Source organism: Gekko japonicus, unplaced genomic scaffold (genome assembly GCF_001447785.1).
Source record: "Gekko japonicus isolate JY-2015 unplaced genomic scaffold, Gekko_japonicus_V1.1 scaffold980, whole genome shotgun sequence".
Classification (NCBI taxonomy): Eukaryota; Metazoa; Chordata; class Lepidosauria; order Squamata; family Gekkonidae; genus Gekko; species Gekko japonicus.
The window spans coordinates 395,301-418,068 of NW_015177037.1; the positions used below are offsets into that span (position 1 = coordinate 395,301).

A 22,768-nucleotide genomic window follows, 5' to 3' on the forward strand; every position below is an offset into this window, starting at 1 on the left:
AATATTGATCACAGTGGACTTTTGCAGTTAAAATTAACCCTGATCCCTTCCCTAATGTGGCCCTTGAACATATTTTCACTAACCAAAGCCAGCATATCTAATAATAGAAAGTTTGGGAATAAACTGTGTCCAAAAAAACATTTTTCAGTTTGTTTCTTATTAAGAATTAATAACTGCAAATGTAAAGGAAGAAACTACTAACCCTCTAAATTCCAAATGGCTCTGCCTCAGGGCATCTAAGGGAAGGCGAATAGAAGAAGATAAGCATGCCTTACATCAGGACCAACCCAAATGATGTAAAACATTGGGGGTTAGGGAGGGGGTTTGGTCCTGATAGAAAGGTATTTTGTGAATTTTTGTTTGTTTGTGGATTTTACTTTGGACCATTGTGGGTGCATGCTGCCTGAACCCAAACAGGAGTCTTCACATGTGAAAGTTAAAGAATAGCTTAGGTAGTTCACACTCATTTCAGTGCACATGCTTAATCCACAATGCATTCTTGAAGGGCCAGCATGCTGAAGTTTAGCTGCAAAGTGGAGATGGTGGATAAGCCCTGGTCTCCTGTGGCCAAATTGTTTTCCTGAAATGCCCAGGATAAGTTGTACTGTACAAGTTTGGTTTAAGAAATACAGACCACCATTAGGTGTCATGTTTTCATAGAACCAAATAGGAGATTTTCATAGCTGCAGATAGCCTACTTCAGTCCACTGTGCATAGAAAAGAGATCTGCTGTTAAGAGTTTTCTAGTGTTTCCTTCATAAATAAGGAACCACTTTTAGAGCTCAGAGATGTTGCTAGCCCTTGTGCCTTGAGTATAAAACACAAGAGAACATTTAGGTACTTCACTGGCAATTAGAAAACTCTTTAAGAAAGGAGTGAGGATAGACTAGCAGGATCTGTTGTCCTTTGGTAGGCTCTGTGAGACTAGTGGGTGATGCAAGAGACTGATAAGGTAAATGAGTACTGAAATCAACATTGCTGTTTTTTGGTTATATTATTTCTCCTTGTACAAATAACGTTATCAGAAAACTCTTTGTGTCACTATTTTCCATACATGCTTTGTGTCCTAACTATGAAAAAGCTGGGAGAAAGGACCCTCAGTTTTTGGAAGAGAAGCAATAAAATTCCATAGAGGAAAACACAGTCAGTATCGTAAGCAAGAGAGCTTAGCAGAATGCCCATAAGTTGAACTTACCTTGAGTATTGAATTTGTGCGATTATTTTAGTTTACTGATTGTTGAAAGGGGGAAGAAGGTAGTGTGTGAGGGAAGCCAGATTCCACAAGTTTACTGAAGAGAATAAACTGAGCGAGTTTTCTAATATATTCATTAATTTTTGACATTAGACAGCAAACCTTTTCTGTTTCTGCAAAACTGAAAATGATCACTTAACAATGGCAGCCATTCTAGGTTAAACGTGTTACTTTAATTGCAAAGCAGTACAATAATAGAGGGGAAGGTAAGAATGGGGTTCCTGTAATATTGGAAAGCAATGGACAAGGGGCTGTGATGGACCTCCTGATGGCACCTGGTATTTTTGACCACTGTATGACAGAGTGTTGGACTGGATGGGCCATTGGCCTGATCCAACATTGGCTTTTCTTGTGTTCTTATGTTCTTATGATGAGTGGGAAAAGTCACTTCTCCTCACCATAGAAAGATTTTCTCAGACTTTTAAAAATTCTTTGCTGTATCCATGGTGTCTGGAATCTTACTTATGTTTACAGATCTTGGGTGCTTAGGAATATTTTAGAACACTTAATGCCAGGCTGAGATCTGCAGTCCACAGCACAAGAACTGTTCCTAGTTATGCTCCTATTAAGTTGTAGATAATTCTTTTACAGATGGAGGAGTATGCTGGTTTAGGTCAGCTTAATATGGTTGTGTCCCCCTTCATTTTGTTTCTAAGTGGGCTCAGTTATATAATGAAGGACTTTCCCATTCCTGAAAATCATAACCTTTCTGACCAATGTTTCCTCTAAGCTCTGGAGTCTTGTGAGCAAAAATTCTACTCTGAGCTACTGGCATTAAAGTTGTGAGTGAGCAATTTGGCTGCTGCATAAATTAGTTTGCTCTGGAGCCATCCTTCCTGAGCTAAGACAAAAATGTGTAAGCCAGAGGCTAAAAAACTGTGAGCTAGCTCACACTAACTCAGCTTAGAGGGAACACTGTATTCTGACCCTGTTCCAAAGATTCGGCCTGCTTGTATTCCTGAGGCTAACACTGGGAGCATGTCAAGCTCCTTTACCCAACCCTTCCCTTTGAGCTCCCTGTTTTCTGCACTCTGTCCTTTCCCCCAAAGCTTTGTTGTGCTGATGATGGGAGGCATTATAATTATTGTACCCAGAACACTAGGCCTCCTGGAAAATTACCTCGATTGTCTTCCTAAATAAGTTTGAATGCAAAGCTGGAAGGGTGCAGTAACACAAAGGTGGGTGCAAGTGGGGCTTGAACTGATGGTTGGTGGCGGTTGGTCTCCACTTGTAAGCTTTAAAATTCATGTCTGGAGGAAGTTAATATCTGAAGGAAGGGTGCAGTAACACAAAGGTGGGTGTAAGTGGGGCTTGAACTGATGGGTAGTGGTGGTTGGTCTCCACTTGTAAGCTTGAAAATTCATGTCTGGAGGAAGTTAGTATCTGGATCTCCTTCACCCTTCCAGTTCTGAAATTCAGGATCCTTACTGTTCAAATTAAGACAAGTGCACCCAAAAATCCTCTTGAAAAAGTAGGATCCCCTGATCTGTTTTAGGATGAACTTACAATCAACATCCCATCACCTAGATCAGGGTTTTTCAACCTTTCCAGGACTCACCTTTAACTCCTACGGGACAGCATGGGAATAGCTTAGCTGCAGGCATATGACAAGTCATATCAACTCTGTTACAGGAAAAGGAGGAACTGAAAATTTTATCCTTATGCCCAGGAAAGTGGACAGCAGATGAGGAGAGCCAGGGACAGGAAACACAAGCTAAGAGGTGTACCATAGCTAGGAAACAGCTAGGACAGTCACCTTCCCAACCCTCCATAGCTAGGAAACAGCTAGGACAGTCATGTTTGACTGTCTATTTGCTATTTTGCTATTTTGCTATTGCATTCTTTCCCACTAAAAAGGAATCTTGCCCACTATTGCCTTGCTGCTGCTTTGGGCACATTTGCAGAGAAAGGCCAGAGATGTGGTACCCTTGCCACAAATGGCATTCTGCAATAGCAGCTGGCAGTTCCAAAAAGCAGTACCAAAAAAGGCAGTTCAGTAGGGGCTCACAACACTGCAAGCAGGGTTCTGCCTATCATCTAAGAATCCCAACCCAGGGACTGAAGGCCATTGAATAGATTGCTGAGGGTGGAGCACTGCAAGCAGGGTTCTGCCTATCATCTCCCAACCCAGGGACTGAAGACCATTGAATAGATTGCTGAGGGTGGGGCAAGCTAAGAGGTGTACCATAGCTAGGAAACAGCTAGGACAGTCACCTTCCCAACCCTTTGCTATTGCATTCTTTCCCACTAAAAAGGAATCTTGCCCACTATTGCCTTGCCTTGCTGCTGCTTTGGGCACATTTGCAGAGAAAGGCCAGAGATGTGGTACCCTTGCCACAAATGGCATTCTGCAATAGCAGCTGGCAGTTCCAAAAAGCAGTACCAAAAAAGGCAGTTCAGTAGGGGCTCACAACACTGCAAGCAGGGTTCTGCCTATCATCTAAGAATCCCAACCCAGGGACTGAAGGCCATTGAATAGATTGCTGAGGGTGGAGAATGATCAGCAGCTGCTTTCAGCCAAGTATGATCAGACTCCTGATGTACGTAATATAATATAGCCAGTTTTCTGTTCTCTTTTATTTTTCTCTTTGGAAAAATAAGAGCTACATTATTCAAAAATAGCAGATGTATGAATAACAGATGTATACTTCACATGAAAAATAATGTCTAACTCTGTTGGGGAGAAAACTCTTCCACCTCCAAGCTAATATTTTTCTGTAAAACACTAAGATCTTTGAAGAGAATTCATGTCTGTAGAATAACCTTTTCTCCCTTGTTGTAAGGAGGTTAGCAATCAGGAATACTCAAGAGAGAATTAATACAATTTTACTTTGACACATGAGCTAGGAAGAGGAGTTAAACTACTTTGGAGGCATGCACAATGAGCTCCTTAATGGATCTGGCTGCTGCAGTTTTTGGTATTCTCTCCCTTTTCCTTTGATGCTGTTGCTGAGACATTTTAATTGTTCCCTTTCAGATGCTGTGGAAATCACCTCTGGGTCAGTTTCCAGTGCCTCTTCTGTAAGCACAACTTCACTGGATACCTTGTACACAGGCTCTACAGAGTCTGCCCTCCCAACTGCCACTCCCAGCCCCAGCAACACCCCTCCCCCTGTTCCCAGCAGAAGTGCGCACACGATGATATCACACAGCTTGGATATTAGTCCTGTCACTCAAAGAAAGCAAGAGAGTGCCAACAAATCCCCCCAGACCAAAAGGGCTGCCCCTCAGCCTCCCGTGCAAACAGAGGCTCTTAATGAAAATGAGGAGAAGAGCATGCGGGCCAAGGAGAGTGTGCCAGCTGTTCCTGCAGAGCTAGAAGCCTTCAACGCCCTTTGCCTTGAAGATAAGAAGACAGTTGGTTTGGAGGCCGTGGCCTTGGAATCATCTGGCCTGGCAGTATCTGTGCCGAAGACCATAGGTGCCGAATTGATTGAGCTCGTCCGGAGAAACACAAATCTCAGCTACGAGCTCTCCCGAGTTGCCATAGGTGTGGTGATTGGCCACATTCAGACTTCGGTTCCTGCCATTAGTAGCATCATGGAACAGATTCTCATCTCACTGGTGGAAAACAAGGTAGGGAAAATGCTGAACTGCTTCCATGGGCAGACAGCTAGAGACAAGAACACAAATATGTTATCCTAAAACTGCACGTATGTTACTGTTGCATTTAAGTGGGTTCTATAGGAAATAATTTGGGGATAAGCAAAATTCTGATAAGTGACAGGGAGGAATGTAGTGAATATGGGGAAAGTCTGTTTAAGAGAAGAAACCAAAAGTTCTCAATTTTAGTTTGATCTCAATATAACATGAAGGGGAAGGTTTAAATGGCAATAGTTAACAGCATTGGTGAATTTGAATTCCACTGTAAATTCTGTTGAACACATTCTGTAACTGGAGTGAAAATGGAGTAAAAGCCAAGTACCGTCATTTACCAGTTGATTATCTTCTTGGTTTTAAAAGGCCTGTTTAGGTGAAGGAAGAGGTAGCAGAGCTCAAGAGCCAGTGGGGTGTGGTTGGAACCTTGGACCAGGGAGATATGCGTTCAAACTCCCGCACTGCCATGTATCTCACTGGGAGACACTGGTGCATGGATCACTGTCTGGCATACGATGCTATAGGATACCTGTATGATAGGTTCCCCATATTTGTCATCTCAGAAACACAGCAGCCAAGGAGGCAATCCCAGTTTCCAGGATGGGTTTGGTATATTTATTAAAAATATTTTATACCACCTTTTAAAAAATACTCAATAACTCAGAATAAAAACATGATTTAAGCAACAGTGCAAAAAGCACAACTGAAATATAGTCAAGATGCATGATCCATAGGAAAGTACATAAAACTGTGTTTTAGAGCAGCAGCATAAAGAGCACAATCCAAAACAACAGTGTCAAAATTTATCCATATTACAGACTGGCAGCATCATCATCATGTTGCATATTAATTTGCTGTTCATTCTCTGGAATTTGCTCTTACCTGGTTGCAGAAAGAGTAGAGTTTACTTGGATGCATGGTGCCTCCTTTAGGAAGAAGGAATTAACCGGTGCCTTGCAGAGTACACACAGCATCGTGTTCTTCGTGTACTGAACAAGTCACTCTTTATCCTGACTTTACAAAAGTTGGCAGAAGGTTTTTGGAGGCATGAAAATAGAATGACAGCATGCATTATCAGTTCTGCATTGTTATTATGCAAAAATGGTTCAATTACTGAACTTCACATGCTATAAACAGTAACAAAAAGAAAATGTACTAATGAGACCTTGTTGATGTCCTTGTCAATAAAAAGCAATTCATATTGTGTCTGGAAAGTACTGGACAAGGGCTTTAATGTACCTGGGATTTTTCCAGCCTTCATTGGTATACAGCCAGCATTTTGTTGGTGCTTTGTGAATACTGTCTATTGTCTGGTATAAAAAGGAAAATGTTAGTTCTAAATGTTCAAAAAGAGAATCATATATAACATCTGTCAAGATCTCCTGTTCAGAATATCAACCTGAACTACTTTCCCCCTAAATTAAGAGTTCTAGAGAGAATACTGTAATAGGCAGTCCAAGCAGTGCTGTCGTAGATGTTCACACGCCCTCCGAATCAAATCCTTTGGTCTTTGTCAACCTGGTATGCAATATAATATGCTTTCCTATTACAATTTTCTATGCTGCTTTCTTTGAAATGCACTCCTTTTTGGCCACTTGCTGTATATCTATTCCATAGTTTGTTTCCAGTCCCTTCTTTTAGAACTCTTAAAATATCAGGTTAGACTACTGTAACGCTCTCTACATGGGGCTGCCTTTGTCGCAGATTCGGAAGCTGCAACTAGTGCAGAATGCTGCAGCCAGGCTGTTGATGGATCTTCCTAGACGAGATCACATCCAGCCTGTGCTGAAAGCGCTGCACTGGTTGCCAATAGCTTACCGGGTTCGCTTCAAAGTGCTGGTCATTACCTTTAAAGCCCTATATGGTCAGGGACCAGCCTACCTTGCCCCACATGTTCCCCCAAGGGCACTACGGTCGGGGCACCAACATCTGCTGGATGTTCCAGGTCCCCGTTCTATTAGATTGACCATGACCAGGAATAGGGCATTTTCGGTGGCGGCTCCTATCTGGTGGAATGAGCTCCCAGAGGAGATCAGGGCCCTGCGGGACCTAGCACAGTTCCGCAGGGCCTGCAAGACGGAGCTCTTCCGCCAGGCTTTTGAATAGGAGCCGCCACCACTAGTGCATTACCACCGCACTAGTTTACCATCTACGCCCCATATATAGACATCGGGATGGGGGCACGTACATCTATGCCTAAAATTGCTGCACTATGGGTGAGAACAGGATGTTTGGGGGCGGCCATCTTGATTTTAGAAACTGTAACTTGGAATTTGGAAAGTAGCTGAGAGGAGCACCAAAATTGTTTTAATGAGGATTGTAACTTAATATTTTGTATTGTTATGGTTTTATCTGGCAAATATGCCTTGTAAGCCGCCCTGAGCCTCCGGGGAGGGCAGGATAGAAATGTGACTAATAAATAAATATAAATAATATCCTCAAGCAATACTGGAGCTGCCGGTTTCTCCCACACTATGTATATGAGAATAAAGACTACATTTGTAATGGTCATTAAGAGATTTTTATTTAGATAACTGGCTTTAGGAGGGAAAACAATCAGTTGAACTCTTTTCCATTATACACTGGTGGTGAAGAGAGCTTCCAGTCAGTTTCTAATATGAAAGCTTTATTGCTGCTTGCAAGATCCAGGGAAGTATTCAGAGAGGAGCTCAGATATGGAAAACTGTTCAAAATTCAGATCAAATCATAATCTAGTTAGAAATCCATAGTTAATAAAATTACTCTATACAACAGCAAAACTTCACATAATGGTACCTAGCAAGCAATTGCTTTTTAACTTGATAAAGATATATTATCAATTTTTAGCCCAGATTCAGCAGAAATCTTAAACCACTTTATCTTGTAGCTATTTTCCTCACAACCTGTGCGCAATTTGTTTTAACCGATCAGGATTTCTGATCCATATTTGTACTGCTTCAAAGGCAGTTCCTCAGATACTGTGGCCCTGGTCACATGGGCCGGATAACGTGAGGGGGGGAGGCGGGGCTATTTGCACCGCCACAATTAGAGCCACCAGAATGCGATCCCATGCCACGGTTCCTTCCCTCCGTGCCTGCGCGTCAACGAGGGGCTGGAGGGAAAAGCCGCAGCCAGCGCAATCACACCGAGGGTCTCCGGAGGCAGCCTGTGGCAAACGGGTTGCTAATACCTTCAAACAGGTAGTTTTTTATTGCACATTTTTGGCGGTACACCACGAGTCGGCCACGGGTGCGCTCCACTTCCCAGATGTTGCGGTGTGATCACGCCCGGAAAATCCGCCATTCAATCATTGGTCTCCCATGGCAAATCCTCCGTGTGAACGGGGCATGTATCTTGATAAAAGGCTTGAATATCCCAACTAATTTTTCATTTGGCAATTGTGTAGAGCTTTATTTCTTATGTTGGGGTATATTTAAAGCATCCTTTTCTTCCCTTTTGGTTCTGGCTCTGTACAGGAAAATGGTCTGTGACATTTTCTGTTTGGAAGTATATGGGAAAAATTTATACTTGTGTCTCTGTAGGCAGTGATGGCTCCCATTTAAGGCAGGGTCTTGGACAAAGAGATTAACCTACCGGATCCCAGACCATAATGAGTATCGAGTGGGGAGGGCTGGAACAAAAAGGTTAGGGTAGGAAAATTTCCACAGATGGGGTGACTTTTCCTGATCCCTGCTCACCCCATCCCTGCTCACCCCTGTCCCCCAGAAGCAGCCTTTTGAAGTCGGCTTTTGAGCTTCAGCAGGGTGTGTGAGAGAAAGCTGCAGTCTGTGGGTGGAAATGCCTTTTGTCTAGGGAAGTCCTCCATGGGTTCCAAGCCATTGTACCCTAACAGGGTGACTTCAGGATAAGTTGCCTTCCTGAATCATCTGGAGCAAAGATGATTCAGATGTGCATTCACATCTGCCTTCTCTAACAGCAGACATACTTCAGTGCTGCTCATGCTGCTAACTCAGTGGGGAGGCAAGTAAACTGGGTTGGCAGTTCATTACTGTCTGACAGTGAGCTGGTAGTGCTGCATGAGTGAAGTACTGCTGTTTGTAGGTGTAAGCATCAGACACCCTAATCAAGTCATGTTATACAGGGGAAGGCCTGTTGTGCGCTAAGTGATACGTTATGCCATGGTCCTGTGTGGGATCAAGCCCAATTGCTTCTTTGTGATAAAGGAAGTCCAAACTGATGGGGGAGAGGTATCCATAGTGTGGTACAGTGGTGTGTGGTGGTTAGGGTATTGGACTAGAACATCAGCTCAGCTATGAAGCTTGCCAAGTGACCTTGAGTCAGTCTTACGAGTTCAGCCTAACCTACCTCACAGGGTTGTTGTAAGGGCAAAACAGAGGAGACGAGAACCATATACCACTGTGATCCACTTGACACAAGGGCAGGTAAAAAATATCATACATCAGTAAAGATAACTCCTACATAATTGCGAAGGAAAGCCAACTAGTGTCCATGTGACAAAAGGATAGAGTATCTATGTATGTACTTCTGAGTGTTGCCTCCAGAGAATGCATTGAGTTGGGGCAGTAAATATGGGACAAGAGGACGACCTAGGTAATTACACAATGGCAGTAGGAGAGTTGCCCAGAGCAGGCTTGGTGGGGGTGGGGGGTGGGGAACAGGTGAGATGAAAGGTGCTTAGAGTTGCATGTACTGGAGAAGAGTGGGCTAAAAATGTTTTAAATAAAACTTGACTTGAGAGACTGGGAGCTAAAATGGACCTTAGTGTATTTTTGAGGTGTACACATCCTTTTGAGAGTGTGTTAATCCTTCTACAGTGTGTGGACAGCAGCTTAAAGTACAGTCCTCTTTTCTTAACTCTTTGCATTCCTGGGAAAGTGGGAATTAGAGCAAGGGCACTGTGAAAGAAAAGATTTTTCCCCCCCTCGCAAAGTAAGAGATCGTCATTGATTAAAGCTTCCCACTGTTCTGTACTAAATCTCTCACCTTTTTTCAAGCTCCATATTACATTCTTTAATTAGTTGTATCCTTTTTTTCTGTCCTCCTACTTTAAATTAAAAGTCAAAGCACTACTTTTACTAAATCAATTTTAGAATCCATTACCACAGACTTATTCCCAGTGTGCTCTTTTGAAGGATGAATTGCTTGTGGTATTTTTCATTCAGGTCTGCCTTGCTGTTCTGTTCACGCAATTCATGGATCAAGGGAAAAGAAATATTCTGTGGCACCTCTTGTCACATTTCATTCTGCCAGGGTGTCCCAGTATGCATTTTGTAATGGAAGTAATTTCCAAAAAAGAGGGAACCTGAAACACTCTGTTATAACTGACCTTTTAAGTAAAGGTGGGGTGGGAAAACCTAGCCAAAAGTAATTCAGAACCACTCCCTATTGTATGTAAGAAGGCTTTCCTGCAGATTTTGGGCTTCAGTTTGATTTTCTAGATAATCTTTTAATATCTCCAAATCAGAAGACACAAGAGAACATAGTTTCATATGATGAAGAGCATCTGGCAGCCTGTTCCTAACATTTGGCACACCATGTAAATTGTATGCTCAGCGGGTGCAGAATTGCATATCCATGCATGCATACCTCCACCCTTTCTTTGCACACTAGTAATGGAGCTGGGCACAGACCAGGGGGATTTCTCTGTAAACATGAAGGAAGTCCAGAGGTTGCAGAAAAATCTGAAATCTAAAAATAAATGGGGGAAACACCACCAGGGGGTTAGAATCCCCCCAAATAACAGAAATGGCAGTTGTAGAAAAGAATTCCCACAGAACTCTGTGGCTATAGGAGGTTGCTAGGCAACCACAAAAATACCACCAACCCTTTCAGGCCTTGGTTTCTGTAAAGCAAAACTGGGAAGGGGGCAGGAGGGGACTAAGCCAAAACAACCTTGGAAAAGACCCTGCCCTCCTCCACTGTCATGTCTCTTGATGGAGGAGGACTTGCTAGGAACAGACCCAAAAGCAACTACTAGAAACTCACCACCTGCACAGTTTGGCCTGCCCAGACTTTTCCCAGGGAGATGCTGTCAGTAGTAGGGAAGGAGGGAACAATGAAGACACGGGGGCAGGTAGAGATAGGTTGGCTGGTGGGTGAGAAGGAGAAAAGGAAGCAGGAAAAGGGGGCTATGCTATGGAAGGGAAAGGAGAAATAGTAGGGAGGGGGACAGAAGTCCTTGTGGATTCCCTCTTGTGTGACAGAATACCAAAATGCAGTAGGCAAACATGCAGGTATCTATAGACAACGATGGCTACATCCAATGCGTTCCACTTTAAAATCAGTTTTTGACGGTCAGGTGCAAGAGCATACAGTTCACCCCACTTGCATGCTCCATTAAATATATGGAGGCAGGTTGGGGTTGTGGATGGTAGAGCATGCAGACTCGTGTTCAGTTTATACAATTTAGTAAATATGCTAAAAGGCTTTCAGATGTTCAAACCATAAATGGGTGTATTGGCTAATCTGCCTCTTGATGCTATATGGATTATATATGTATATATAAGTAAGTTGGTCCGTCAAGACAGTGGCCCTCTGTCTCTGACCTCTGAACTAGAGATAACTTTCTATTAGCTTCCCCCCCCCCAGCATGCAGCTGTTTCTCCTGACCCTTCTAAAATCAGAGTAACTCCACTTGTCACATCAATGGGTTGGATCCAGCCAGCCTTTTCACTGAATCTCATCCAATTTCTCTTCTAACTACATTCCCCATCCTGCATGGCTTGACCTGGCTGAAGATCTGGCTTGATGCAACCCAATACCCATGTGTGGCTGGGTACAGTTCACTTTATTGTTAAAGTTTTGCTGTTTGAGTATTTTGGATAAGGACCATTCCTGTGTACATGTCCGGTATTTTCAAGGAGAAATTGCTTAAACATCACTAATTTTGTCCAGTTAATTATGGGCATGATAATTCCAAAGGAATGGCTGTGTTAGTCAACTGGAATAAAAATAAACTGGAGTCTTGTGACACCACAAGACGTTTGTGTTTTCATATGTTTTTATTTTAGAAACATTTCTATCCTGCCTTTCTCCCGACAAGCTTAACCCAAGGCAGTTTATAATATAAGTCACACTCAGCATTACAACAGCACACGTGCGCACGCACGCACATGCACACACACCCCTGCGGCTGTCACCAACCTGACTGCCAGCCTAATCAGAATTGGGCTCTTACAGCATTTTTAAATTGCTTTAAAATACAGCAGATTCCGCAGGTTGAACCCATGGATATCAGCATGTCTAGTTTGGCTCCCATACTTCCACAGGTACAAAGAAAGGCCAGGCATCTTCAGCCTTGGCTGAAAACACTGTCCCCCCAGATGATGATGATGATGTAGTATTGAAGAGATCAGTGTTTTCAATATTATAGTTTAATTGATATGGTAGCATACAGTGCAGCAGTTTGTAGCACTTTTCTGTAGTATTCGGTATCCTGTTAAGTGTGCATGTATAAAATTAAGGTGTTTATGATTTTAAATTTCATAAATATGCCAAATATAATTTTATATGCCAATTAATTTTTTTCTGCAACATTAAGAAAATATTTAAAATATGGCTCCAACATTTGTGGAAATATATATGTTTTTCTGCTGTACTGAATCAGAGTGTTGGTCACCTGTGAACCCTTGTATCCTTAGAGAACAAGGACATTGGGATGTGCCTTAAGTCTGTGCAATCAGTCAGGGATATTTGCTGTTCATTAATTCTGTGGAGAGAGTGCTTGATTCCTTAACTGGAATACCTGATATGCAAAGTCTGCTAATGCAGTAGTTAAAAGGCTGGAAAACCCGGTTTTGTCCAACTCCCCTGCACATCCACAAGCATTTGCTCCTTTTACTTTATAAAATAGGCCTACTCTGTAACAGGATTATAACTCTAAGGGTTGGAGTGGGAGGAAAGAATCACGTTAATTACTGTATGCTCAGCCAGGGAGCTGCGCTTGCTCCTAAATGAAACACTAAGTTTTTAAAGGGACTACCCAAGAGAGTGGCTCAATAAATTGAATTAAGTGTCTGTCTCACTCGGCACTGTTAATATGGGCTACAGTCTCCTGGGGCGTGCTGTTCAGATGACGACCCCTTCTCTTATGTTAGGTTAGTACAGGAATTTATCACATTCTCATCAGCAGAAAGAAAAATACAGTCCCATTTTTTTTGTTTTTGTGTAGGGCTGCAGGGGCGTTGTGCTGTGCACCGACCCAAAGAGAGCTAAATGTTGGCTGTGTTTTCTGAACACCTTTGGCTCTCCAGAGCAGCTAGTTAAGAAGTTAGAGAGAAAGGAAGAAAAAGCAGCTTTTGCAGAACTACAACCAAGTTTGCACTAGAATCTGTGATCCATCTGTTAGTGGTGGATGGAGACGAGGTGATAGGAAAGAGGCTTCCCAAAATAATCATGTTCTCTCTAGCAAAAGTGAAATCCTCCGGTGGTTGTTTCCTGCATAAAATTTTGCTCTCTGAAAGCAGAGCAAAAAAATGCAAATAAGCAAATCTCACAAATATTGTAGCGTCTGTTCATTTAAATTGTTACAGTCGTGAGGCGTAGTCTGAGTTCCTGGAACCAACATAATGGGCTGGATGCTCAGCTGTAACAGCTTCCAGTTGTTCAGGAAGCACAGATCTGACCCTGCTGGTGGGAGTAAAAGAGATGGGAGTCGGTGCTCAAATTAGATTAAGGCAGCACGCAATATGTCAAGAAGTTAGTCAGATTAGAGAGCTTCGCTAATAGATTGATCTCATTCAAGTCCATTAGCAGCTTGGGTTGTCTGTGTTAGAAAAGCCTGTGGGTTGGAGATGGTAATGAAAGGATTTGAGCATTGGGGCTCACAGGAGAGCTTCAGCCCAAGTAATTGCTGAAGAATGGAAATTCCAGACTTCATCTGCTACAGTATCTTCCCTTTCAGTTTTTAGTCCCTCGCTGGACTAATACAATTTTTGCACCTTGCTTGTAGAGAAATACATGACTAAATTTATAAGAGATTGATATGGGAGGAGGCTGTTCTTGAAGGATATTGAGGTTAGGCTATGTAGGGCTTTCAATACCATAACCATCTGCCTGAAAGTATACGAGAAGCCAGGGCATCTGGGTCCTAAATCAATGGAGACTACACAGAAACTTCAGTTAGTGGGAAATACAGTGGTTTCCTTTTTGGCTTAAATGTATCTCTTTTGCCATGTCACTGCCATTTAAGAACACCTGCGTTGACTACCACTATGCTGGCAATTCAAACTTAAGGTGTTTTTTTCTAGCCTTTAAAGCCCGTCACACCCTGGGATCCATATTCCTGAAAAATTGCTGATATGAACTTGTGCATCAGTTTTTCTCATCAGCTCAGTCTTTCCTCACTATTCCTTCCCATAAGGAGCTCTGCACAAGGATTGTGTGTGTGTGTGTGTGTGTGTGTGTGTGTGTGTGTGAGAGAGAGAGAGAGAGAGAGAGAGAGAGAGAGAGAGAGAGAGAGAGAGAGAGATTGTGCCAAATCTCTAGATGGGGCAAACCAGAGGATCATCCCCTCTACCAGTTCTGAGGAGAGTTCATAATTCCCTTTAATTTTGAACAGCTTTTTCTTCATTTGAATTCCAAGGAGCTGTGGTTTTTGTTGCTGCCTTTATATCTATTGTGAAGTGCCTGCTCCCTCTAAGCTGTGGAGTCTTGTGAGCAAAAATTCTACTTTGTGAGCTACTGGCATTAAAGTTGTGAGCGAGTGATTTGGCTGCTGCATAAATTAGTTTGCTCTGGAGCCATCCTCCCTGAGCTAAGACAGAAATGTGTGAGCCGGAGGCTAAAAAACTGTCAGCTAGCTCACACTAGCTCAGCTTAGAGGGAACACTGGCCCTGACCCCATGTTTGTGGGGAAAGGCATCTAGAAATGGCCATAATCAGTGGTGGGGGGCAGAGAGGTACATTCTGAATGAGCAGAAGCTTCTGGACCTTGTTTGCAAGAAGTGGTCTTTCAAGATGGGTCACACTTAATCAGATGCCATTTATATTTTAAAAAGAACAATTAAAAAAACTGTCCATTGTTGCATTCACAGGAATTCCATGAGCACATCTGAACCATAAAATAAACTCCATTTGAATGATGCTTGACAAGTGTTTCAACAAAGCCCAATCATTTGAATGTTTGATATTTGGAAAGACAGGGCAGGGGTGAGGGGTTAAAAGAAACACAACTACATGAGTGTTAAATGTTATTCATTCTGTAGTAAATGCACTATGTTCATGTATGTATTATCAAGGGGATAATTTATGTTTAGGGACTACACATTTATCTGATGCCCATTATTTTTATAATCAAGCTGGTGATGTCCATGATATTTATAATCTAGCTGGTTATGTTTCTGTTTCTGCTTCCAGAATAGTCTTACAGAAAAAATGGTAATTTGTATGTTAAAACCTGCATATTATTTGCTTCATTATCTCAGCCCACATATACTGGGTAATTGCCAAGAAGATTTTGATTCATTGCTTCAGTTGTGTACTTTGAAAGGTCCTAATTGAATCACACCTTGGATTGCAAGCAAACAAAATATGAACAAGTTGGTTTCTGAGAAACATTGCTTAAATAAGTTCGGAATCTATTTCTCTGCAGGTTGAACTGAACTACTGGTGGATGCCGTTTCAAGGTGCATGCTTCTAATGCATACTTTGCAGTGAAATTATCTGAAAGGCAACCCTTTGATGTTACCTAACAAATTGCTGTTCAAAGATTGTTGCTGTCCAGGGTGCCAATTAGCTAGCTGAGGAACTTTTGTCTGGCTCTAAGCTGTTACCTTTACAAGGCCTGTTTCATTATTAGAAAGGATTCCTACAGTATTATTTGTTTACCATTATACTTATGTTTCCCCCAGTACTCTGCTCATAGTGTGATATGTCTCTCCCATATAATTGGATGAAGACAAATCTTTTTTTTTCTTTTCATAATTCATATTTTGAAATGGGGCTAGCAGAGCATAATGCTCGTCATGTGTGACATAATCTTTAATTCTCTAAAAAGGGGACAAGGTCTACTGTTCTGAACTGGGTTCATAGGGCTGTGTCTCATTTTACATTTTGTAAGCAGGGCAAATCTTGCAAAAGCACAGCATTTAGATAAATTAGAAGAAATGGATTCCTGCATGCCTTAGTCCAGAAGAGAGTTGTGATAGCTTGCTGTTGTCTGCAAATGTAAATTCATCTTGTTTAATCAGACAAATGGCATTGCTAGCAGGTGCAAAAACCTACTGGTTGTAAGAATACCAAACTGCCTCCTTAAAGGTGTGCTTGTGCCCAGTGAGCTGTGCCATATTGACACTTTCGCTTCCCAAGACACACACATCTTTGAGGAATATAGTTTTGTGTGTGCTTTGAATTAGCTAATTCTTAAAGCTGTTTGCTTTCAGCTTCCCAAGGCACTAAGTTGCAAAAGGCATTTCTTTTCAAAGTGCTATCTGATGAATAGGTGGCTGTTATGATATGAAACCATTAATAACACTTTTGCCACATAATGTGCAAAGGGCCCATTTTTTAATTCATTTGAGAACTCAACTTAAAATATGGGTTTACTTTTAGCTATTTAGCCATTAAATTTGCATTTTTCTGTCAACTGTGGCCTGACGCAGTCTGGCTCTGGAAGTGAGAAGCAGGAAAAGAACTACTGTATGATATAGAGGAGTCTGTGACATCATCACAACCTTATTCACGTACTGCCTTTTAAACAAACTTTCTCCGTCCCAGGCAGAGGAGAAAGTGGCATAAGATATTTGCAAGGTGAATTGGTATATGTGCAACAATATGTGGCTTAAAATATTTTTTTGAAGGGAAAGTAACATATGAAGAGGGGCATATGGACAATGTCAGCAGTCGAGAATCATTGCAAACCCTTGTCCACTTTAATTGCAGAATGGTTAGTGATATACTGGCTTTTATGTGGTATAACTACAGAGCGGCATGCTGAACAGAGCAAGAAGAAAGAGCATGGTCTCTAGACTGTAGAATATTTTGTGTACTGATTTCAGTGACGGCATGAAAATGAGCAGCTGCAGACTTACCCAAAGAATATTCAGCGGAGCTTTGTAAGGATGTTCAAAGATTGGTTTCAGGCACACATAATATAGAGGAGTCTGTGACATCATCACAACCTTATTCACGTACTGCCTTTTAAACAAACTTTCTCCGTCCCAGGCAGAGGAGAAAGTGGCATAAGGTATTTGCAAGGTGAATTGGTATATGTTCAACAATATGTGGCTTAAAATATTTTTTGAAGGGAAAGTAACATATGAAGATGGGCATATGGACAATGTCAGCAGTGGAGAATCATTGCAAACCCTGGTCCTCTTTAATTGCAGAATGGTTAGTGATATACTGGCTTTTATGTGGTATAACTACAGAGCGGCATGCTGAACAGAGCAAGAAGAAAGAGCATGGTCTCTAGACTGTAGAATATTTTGTGTACTGATTTCAGTGACAGCATGAAAATGAGCAGCTGCAGACTTACCCAAAGAATATTCAGCGGAGCTTTGTAAGGATGTTCAAAGATTGGTTTCAGGCACACATATCGTACTTGCAATTATTTTAATAATCTCTTTCTTGCTTTTCCTAACTTGGGGGATAAGGATATACAAATTATTGTTTTGGGCCAAGTCACAGATCTTTCTAGCAGAGCAGTAGTCTCTTGACAGGACTCAGGCAGGTGGTATAGTTGGGGGGGGGGAATCATAGGCAAGGCAAAATCGTGATCTCAGTCTCCCAGTTTGTATATAGCATCTGGTAATAAAAGATATAGTGCCTGAACTTGAAGGCTCTATTCCTCTAATAATCATGGTTTTGCTTGGTTTTTCTCTATAAAATTCACCGTTTTTTTTCCCTAAAATGGCCAGTCTTAGTAGTAAGTCTTGTAGCCTTCCACCTTTCAAATGAAAAATCTGGAAACTCCCTGTGTAAAAAGAAATGTAAGTTTTGCACTAAATGAACTACTGTTTGAAGAAGCTGTGTATGACGTTACAACACAGCCAACCAAATTTCCAAAGCTTTTAAAGGTAAATTATATCTAAAGGCAAAAGCTTTTAGTAATGTCTTACTGTTAAAGTGATACATTCCTTTATTCTTGCAGGATCTGTGTTCTGGGCTGCCATCCGGACAGATCTGCCACGATGAGCAGAGGCTGAAGGTGATATTTGCAGATCTGGCTCGCCATAAAGATGATGCTCAGCAACGTAGTTGGGCCCTCTATGAGGATGAAAATGTCATTTGCTGTTATTTGGAGGAGTTGCTTCGGATTCTGGTAACTTCCTGGTCCAGCTCTGGCAGAATTGGACCCTTTCCTAAGTTTTATTATTGTTAAAGTTGTTTTATATAATTTATTGGGGTGGGAATTAAATACTGTGCATGAGCTTCTGCCTCCAAAACCATATGTTATGCATCCCGGGAGGGGTATGGGACCGCGGCAGACTGCCCCGTGTATGTGGTATAATAACTCAATTTTGGTTCACAGACCCTCTCAAGAGACCTACTTTGTAGTATTAGGTCCATGGATATGAGCTAAAATATGAAATTACGTAGTGTTGCTTGCTTTACAAATGAATTTTGAAAGCCATTCTAAGCAATATTGAGTAGAAGGAAGCCTGGATACAAAGTCATAATTTCAACAGATGTGTCAGCAGTATGGAAAATCCTACACAATATGCCAAGGATATTGCTCCGGCAGCATGATGGAAAGGTCTTTATGCAATGTAGCTTCTGATTCACTTTTCCTTACCTAAAATTCCTCTGTCTTTTGCAACAGTTGAAATAATTGGTGAACACTGAAATTACATGCACAGACTATTAAGGAACAAATATGAGGAGTTTGAAACAGTTGAGGAGTTTCTTTTTAATTTTTTTAATTCATGTTCACTTCCCTTTTTTTTTTTTTGTTGAAGTCTGGAAGCTCAAAGTAACAAATCAGAATTAGATGCCCTAGGGTCTCTTAGCCTTTCAGTTGGATTCAGTGCAACTTCACAGAAGCAATTTTTATCAGCTACCCCTTATCCCAGGAAGGGCAGGGACCGCGGCAGAAAGGGGGACTTAAGCAATCAGCCTCTCTCAGTCTTACATGAAGAGTCTCACTACTCAGGTAGTGTGGTATAGTTAGTGTGTATAAGGTTGTGTGTGCTTCTTCTAGTGTACACCAGGTAGTGTGCATAAGGTTGCAACTTACTGCGTGTGGTGGATTCTTATTGAAGAGTCTAACTAAATATCCACATCTTAATTATATTAATATTAGTGAGTTTTTCTTATTGGTTTCTTTAAAAGTATGCTGCTCCTGAGTGGTATCACTGAGCTCTAACTCTTGGCTGGGATTCAGGTAGCTATTTTGGACGTACCCAAGGGTTTATTAGAAATTCTTAATTTTTTTTTCTTTTGAACGGCAGATCCTTATGACATACCACGAACTCCCCACAGTTTCAGAAGAGAACTAGGTGCCCAGTTCTTTGGATCTCTGTGTCTAAGTCCAGCTAATAAAACATCCCTTTGTATACTGCAAAGCAGCTTCTATTTTCAAATTTTATTCCTCTAACCAGCTGGCAAAAACGAAAGTATATGTAGTTTGGGTAAATGAAGGCATCTTCTTTAATTTCATAAATGTATCAAATAACTTTATCCGCTAATTTATTTATGCTCTTAAAGCACACTCCCGAATTTGGAGGCTGAAAAGTACGCAGACGGAGAGTGATTTCAGCAAAGCGTACTTTATTCGATCAGGAACAAGACGACTTTGGCCGGCTCGCAGGCCAGCTTATATTCCCCAAGAAACCACCACCCAAAACACACCCACCCACCCACTTCCCAATAGGTTATTTACAGTGGCCATAGGCTCTCGGCCGGGAACCTAGCCCCCTGATTGGAGCGGGCTAGGATCCACATAGTCCATTGTCTCTTGAAGCGAAGCTCGACGTTTGTGCCTGACCGCGTGGAGCCCGAGCCGGCCACGCGGTCTGGACTGGATACATTACAGAGGCCCTCTTCCAAATTTGCGTTGCTAAAGAAAAAGTGTTGCTCATTAGCAAGAAAATTATTTCTGTTGCTGTGAGCAGAAGCCAGAAACCCAGCAGCCACACCCAGTGAAATTACTTTTTGTACTAGACCCACAAAAGCTGCATCAGTTCTGCCCAATATAAACATTTATCCATAGTAAACTGTGTATTCTGAATATAAAGCTTGCTTTATAGGTCATACAAAACCTTGGTTGATTAAACTAACCATGGCTAGGTAACTTAAGCCACAATATGAAGCCGTGGTTTGAAGCTGATATATCAGTCAGAGTCTTAGCTCTATAGTTTTGCATGATATATCAGCATGGACCTCCTGGCTGGTTCCCCGGCACCAGCCTCTGTGCAGTGCAGGCAATAGGATACTAGCTGGATCTTTTGCAGGGGTTTAGGAGACGGAGCAAACTGAACTAGCATTTGGTGAGGCAAGCCAGGATTTGAATGGATCATCTGTGAGCTGAATCATGTTTTCACAAACCAAACACCATTAAAAATAAACTGTGATTTTGTAGCACGTCTTAACTGAAGCTTTCTGTCATTTTGGTTCAAGTTTTAGAGATATGACTATTGTCATTTTGGTTCAAGTTTTAGAGATATAGCTTTGTAGCCTATCTTCCATTGAAATAAATGGTAAAGCTCCTGTTCGTTGTACTGCAATTAGTTTGCACTGTAAATAAACGAAGTCATACGTTCTGGGCTGCCATATACGCTCGCAGGGAGGGTGGGGTAAAAATGTTAACAACAAATAAATAAATACATTTCTTAGCCTGACTTCTTTCATGTGGGGCTTCTAAAAAGAAACATGGGATAAGAATTGTAGAACAAATGGAATTATGCTGCACTTGAAATGCTTCATGGCACTTATCTCTTTTTATATGGTCCATGCTCATTGTTGATTTTTAATCAAGTGTGGGAGGTGGTTGTATGCCCCTCAAATGCATGGTTATTTTGTGGCACCTGTCACAACACAGGACTAAGATGCCATTGAAAACTGACCTTCTATGGACTTCCTTGAAGATTTTTGCCAGTATACCTATTCTTCAAAACTGAGTAGTGTATTGATGTTGACATTTCTTCAGTGCTTTGACTTGTCTATTTGGGGAATGGGAATAATGGAGTTTGGAATGTGCCTGTACTTTGGTCTGCTATCTTCACTCTTGAACAATCCACAATTCTTGGTACAGCAGAAAACTGATTTTTTTCCCATCTATATGTTCAGACAGATGCAGATCCTGAAGTTTGCAAGAAGATGTGTAAGAAGAATGAATTTGAGTCTGTTTTGTCCCTTGTAACATATTATCAAATGGTATGAGACTGCATTCTATATACTTGTAAACTGAACACTGGGACATTTACATCCTAAATCACTGTAGCATAATCCTTGCTTGCATGAGCTTGTGGAGTTTTTTTTCTGGATAGAGTAGATGAATGTGACCACAAGAGAAAGAGTACTAGCAGAAAGCCCCTCCATTTCTTTTTAGGAGTATTTACAACAGACTGCCTGCCATGTTTTATCAGTAGATAACTGAAGGCAGCGGTACTCAACAATATGATCAGTTGGCCAAGAGGGCAGGAACAAAGAAAGAAATAGGGAATGTGGCTCTGCTCAGCAGAATGAGAATATTTATTATGCAAACATATCCAAAGCAATGTTCTGCTTATTTCCATAGTTTGTGTGGATTTGCTGCCTCAGGAAGAGAGAGTACATGAAAATGATGCTTATCTGGGTCACAGACACCTGCTTTCAGTGGAAGAAATAGGGAATAGCAGGGTCCCAGCTAGTAGTTTGAAGGGCAAAGCAAGCTGCCCTTTTTTAAAAAAACAGCTCCACTGAGGAATAGAGGCAGCAGCTTTGCTGTCATCTAGAGGAAGGACTTCCGAGGATGCCTTGGGAACATAACCAGGCTGTTCCTGCTCTTCTCTTAATTGAGGCACATCTGTGCATTGGTAAACAGCTTTGGGTTGAAAATTAGGTTATGAAGGGACTTCCCTGGGACAAAGGAAGGAAACAAAGTATGCAGAGGGACATGTGGGAGTTTGCCTTTGGTGCCTACAGAAATATTTCTCTGTCCCATCCCTTTCTGAGGGCGTGCTGCTGCAGCCTGGCCTAGATAAGCTGTTGTCCTTTAGTCTCCCTCCCTCCCCTTCCCTAGGTTTGGTGCCGCAGCTGCCTTAATTGCCTCCTTCTATTTAAACACCTCTTTATTAAAAATCCAGAGCACGGAATGAAGAGATCTGTTAGTGTGTTTGAGAGCCCACTCGGGTGAGCCAGAAATTATCAGGCTAGCCAAGGAAAAGGATTACTTATTTATTAGCGGAGAAGCTGAAAGTGGGAGTCTGACTCTGACAGAATGTTGATGGGAAGCGTAAGCATTCTCTGTTCTCCACAAGGCAGTGGTAATGCGGCTGTTTATACTTTCTCTTAAGAAATTAGGCTTCCTCAGAGTGATATTCTTGGAAACCAATCCATTCCTTGTTGGCATGGTTTAATATGTTCTCTTTCAAGGAATAATCCCAGTCTGCTTTCATCCCAAACCTTGTGTTGATCCTTGCGCACTCTGGTGCCATGATTTGTGGATCAACATAAAGGGAGGGTGATGATATGCTAATGTAGTACTGAAAAGAAGCACCCAGCTTTGTTCTGAAGGGATCCGAGCTGCTTTCATGCTATTTCCTTCAATGACTTGGCTGAAGGAATGGGAAGACATGATGCTTAGAGCTTGATAAAAATCGGGTGGGACTACAGGTGCCTCATAGGATAGCTTGTTGTGGCAAAATGATCCTGAGCTAGGTTCCAGATAGCAGCAAAACAAACGTTTAGAGCGGGAAAATGCAGTGTTACAAAGGGGATGAAGAATCACATGGCAATAAGATCTGGGGTGACTGATGACAGAATTTTGAAGAGGGAGTTTTGTCCATTTGGGTAACAGACTGAACATGAGCTAAGAAT

General features: G+C 41.8%; 1 protein-coding gene across 1 annotated transcript in view; it reads left to right on the forward strand.

The window, feature by feature from the left end:
* The window catches only part of NCKIPSD (NCK interacting protein with SH3 domain), a 133,931-nt gene that overhangs the window by 79,685 nt on the left and 31,478 nt on the right, over positions 1-22,768 (forward strand). The window contains exons 5-7 of the mRNA XM_015427977.1: positions 4,230-4,828; positions 17,901-18,071; positions 21,038-21,124. Of these exons, the coding sequence (XP_015283463.1) occupies positions 4,230-4,828; positions 17,901-18,071; positions 21,038-21,124 (857 nt within the window). The remainder of the gene's footprint in view (positions 1-4,229; positions 4,829-17,900; positions 18,072-21,037; positions 21,125-22,768) is intronic.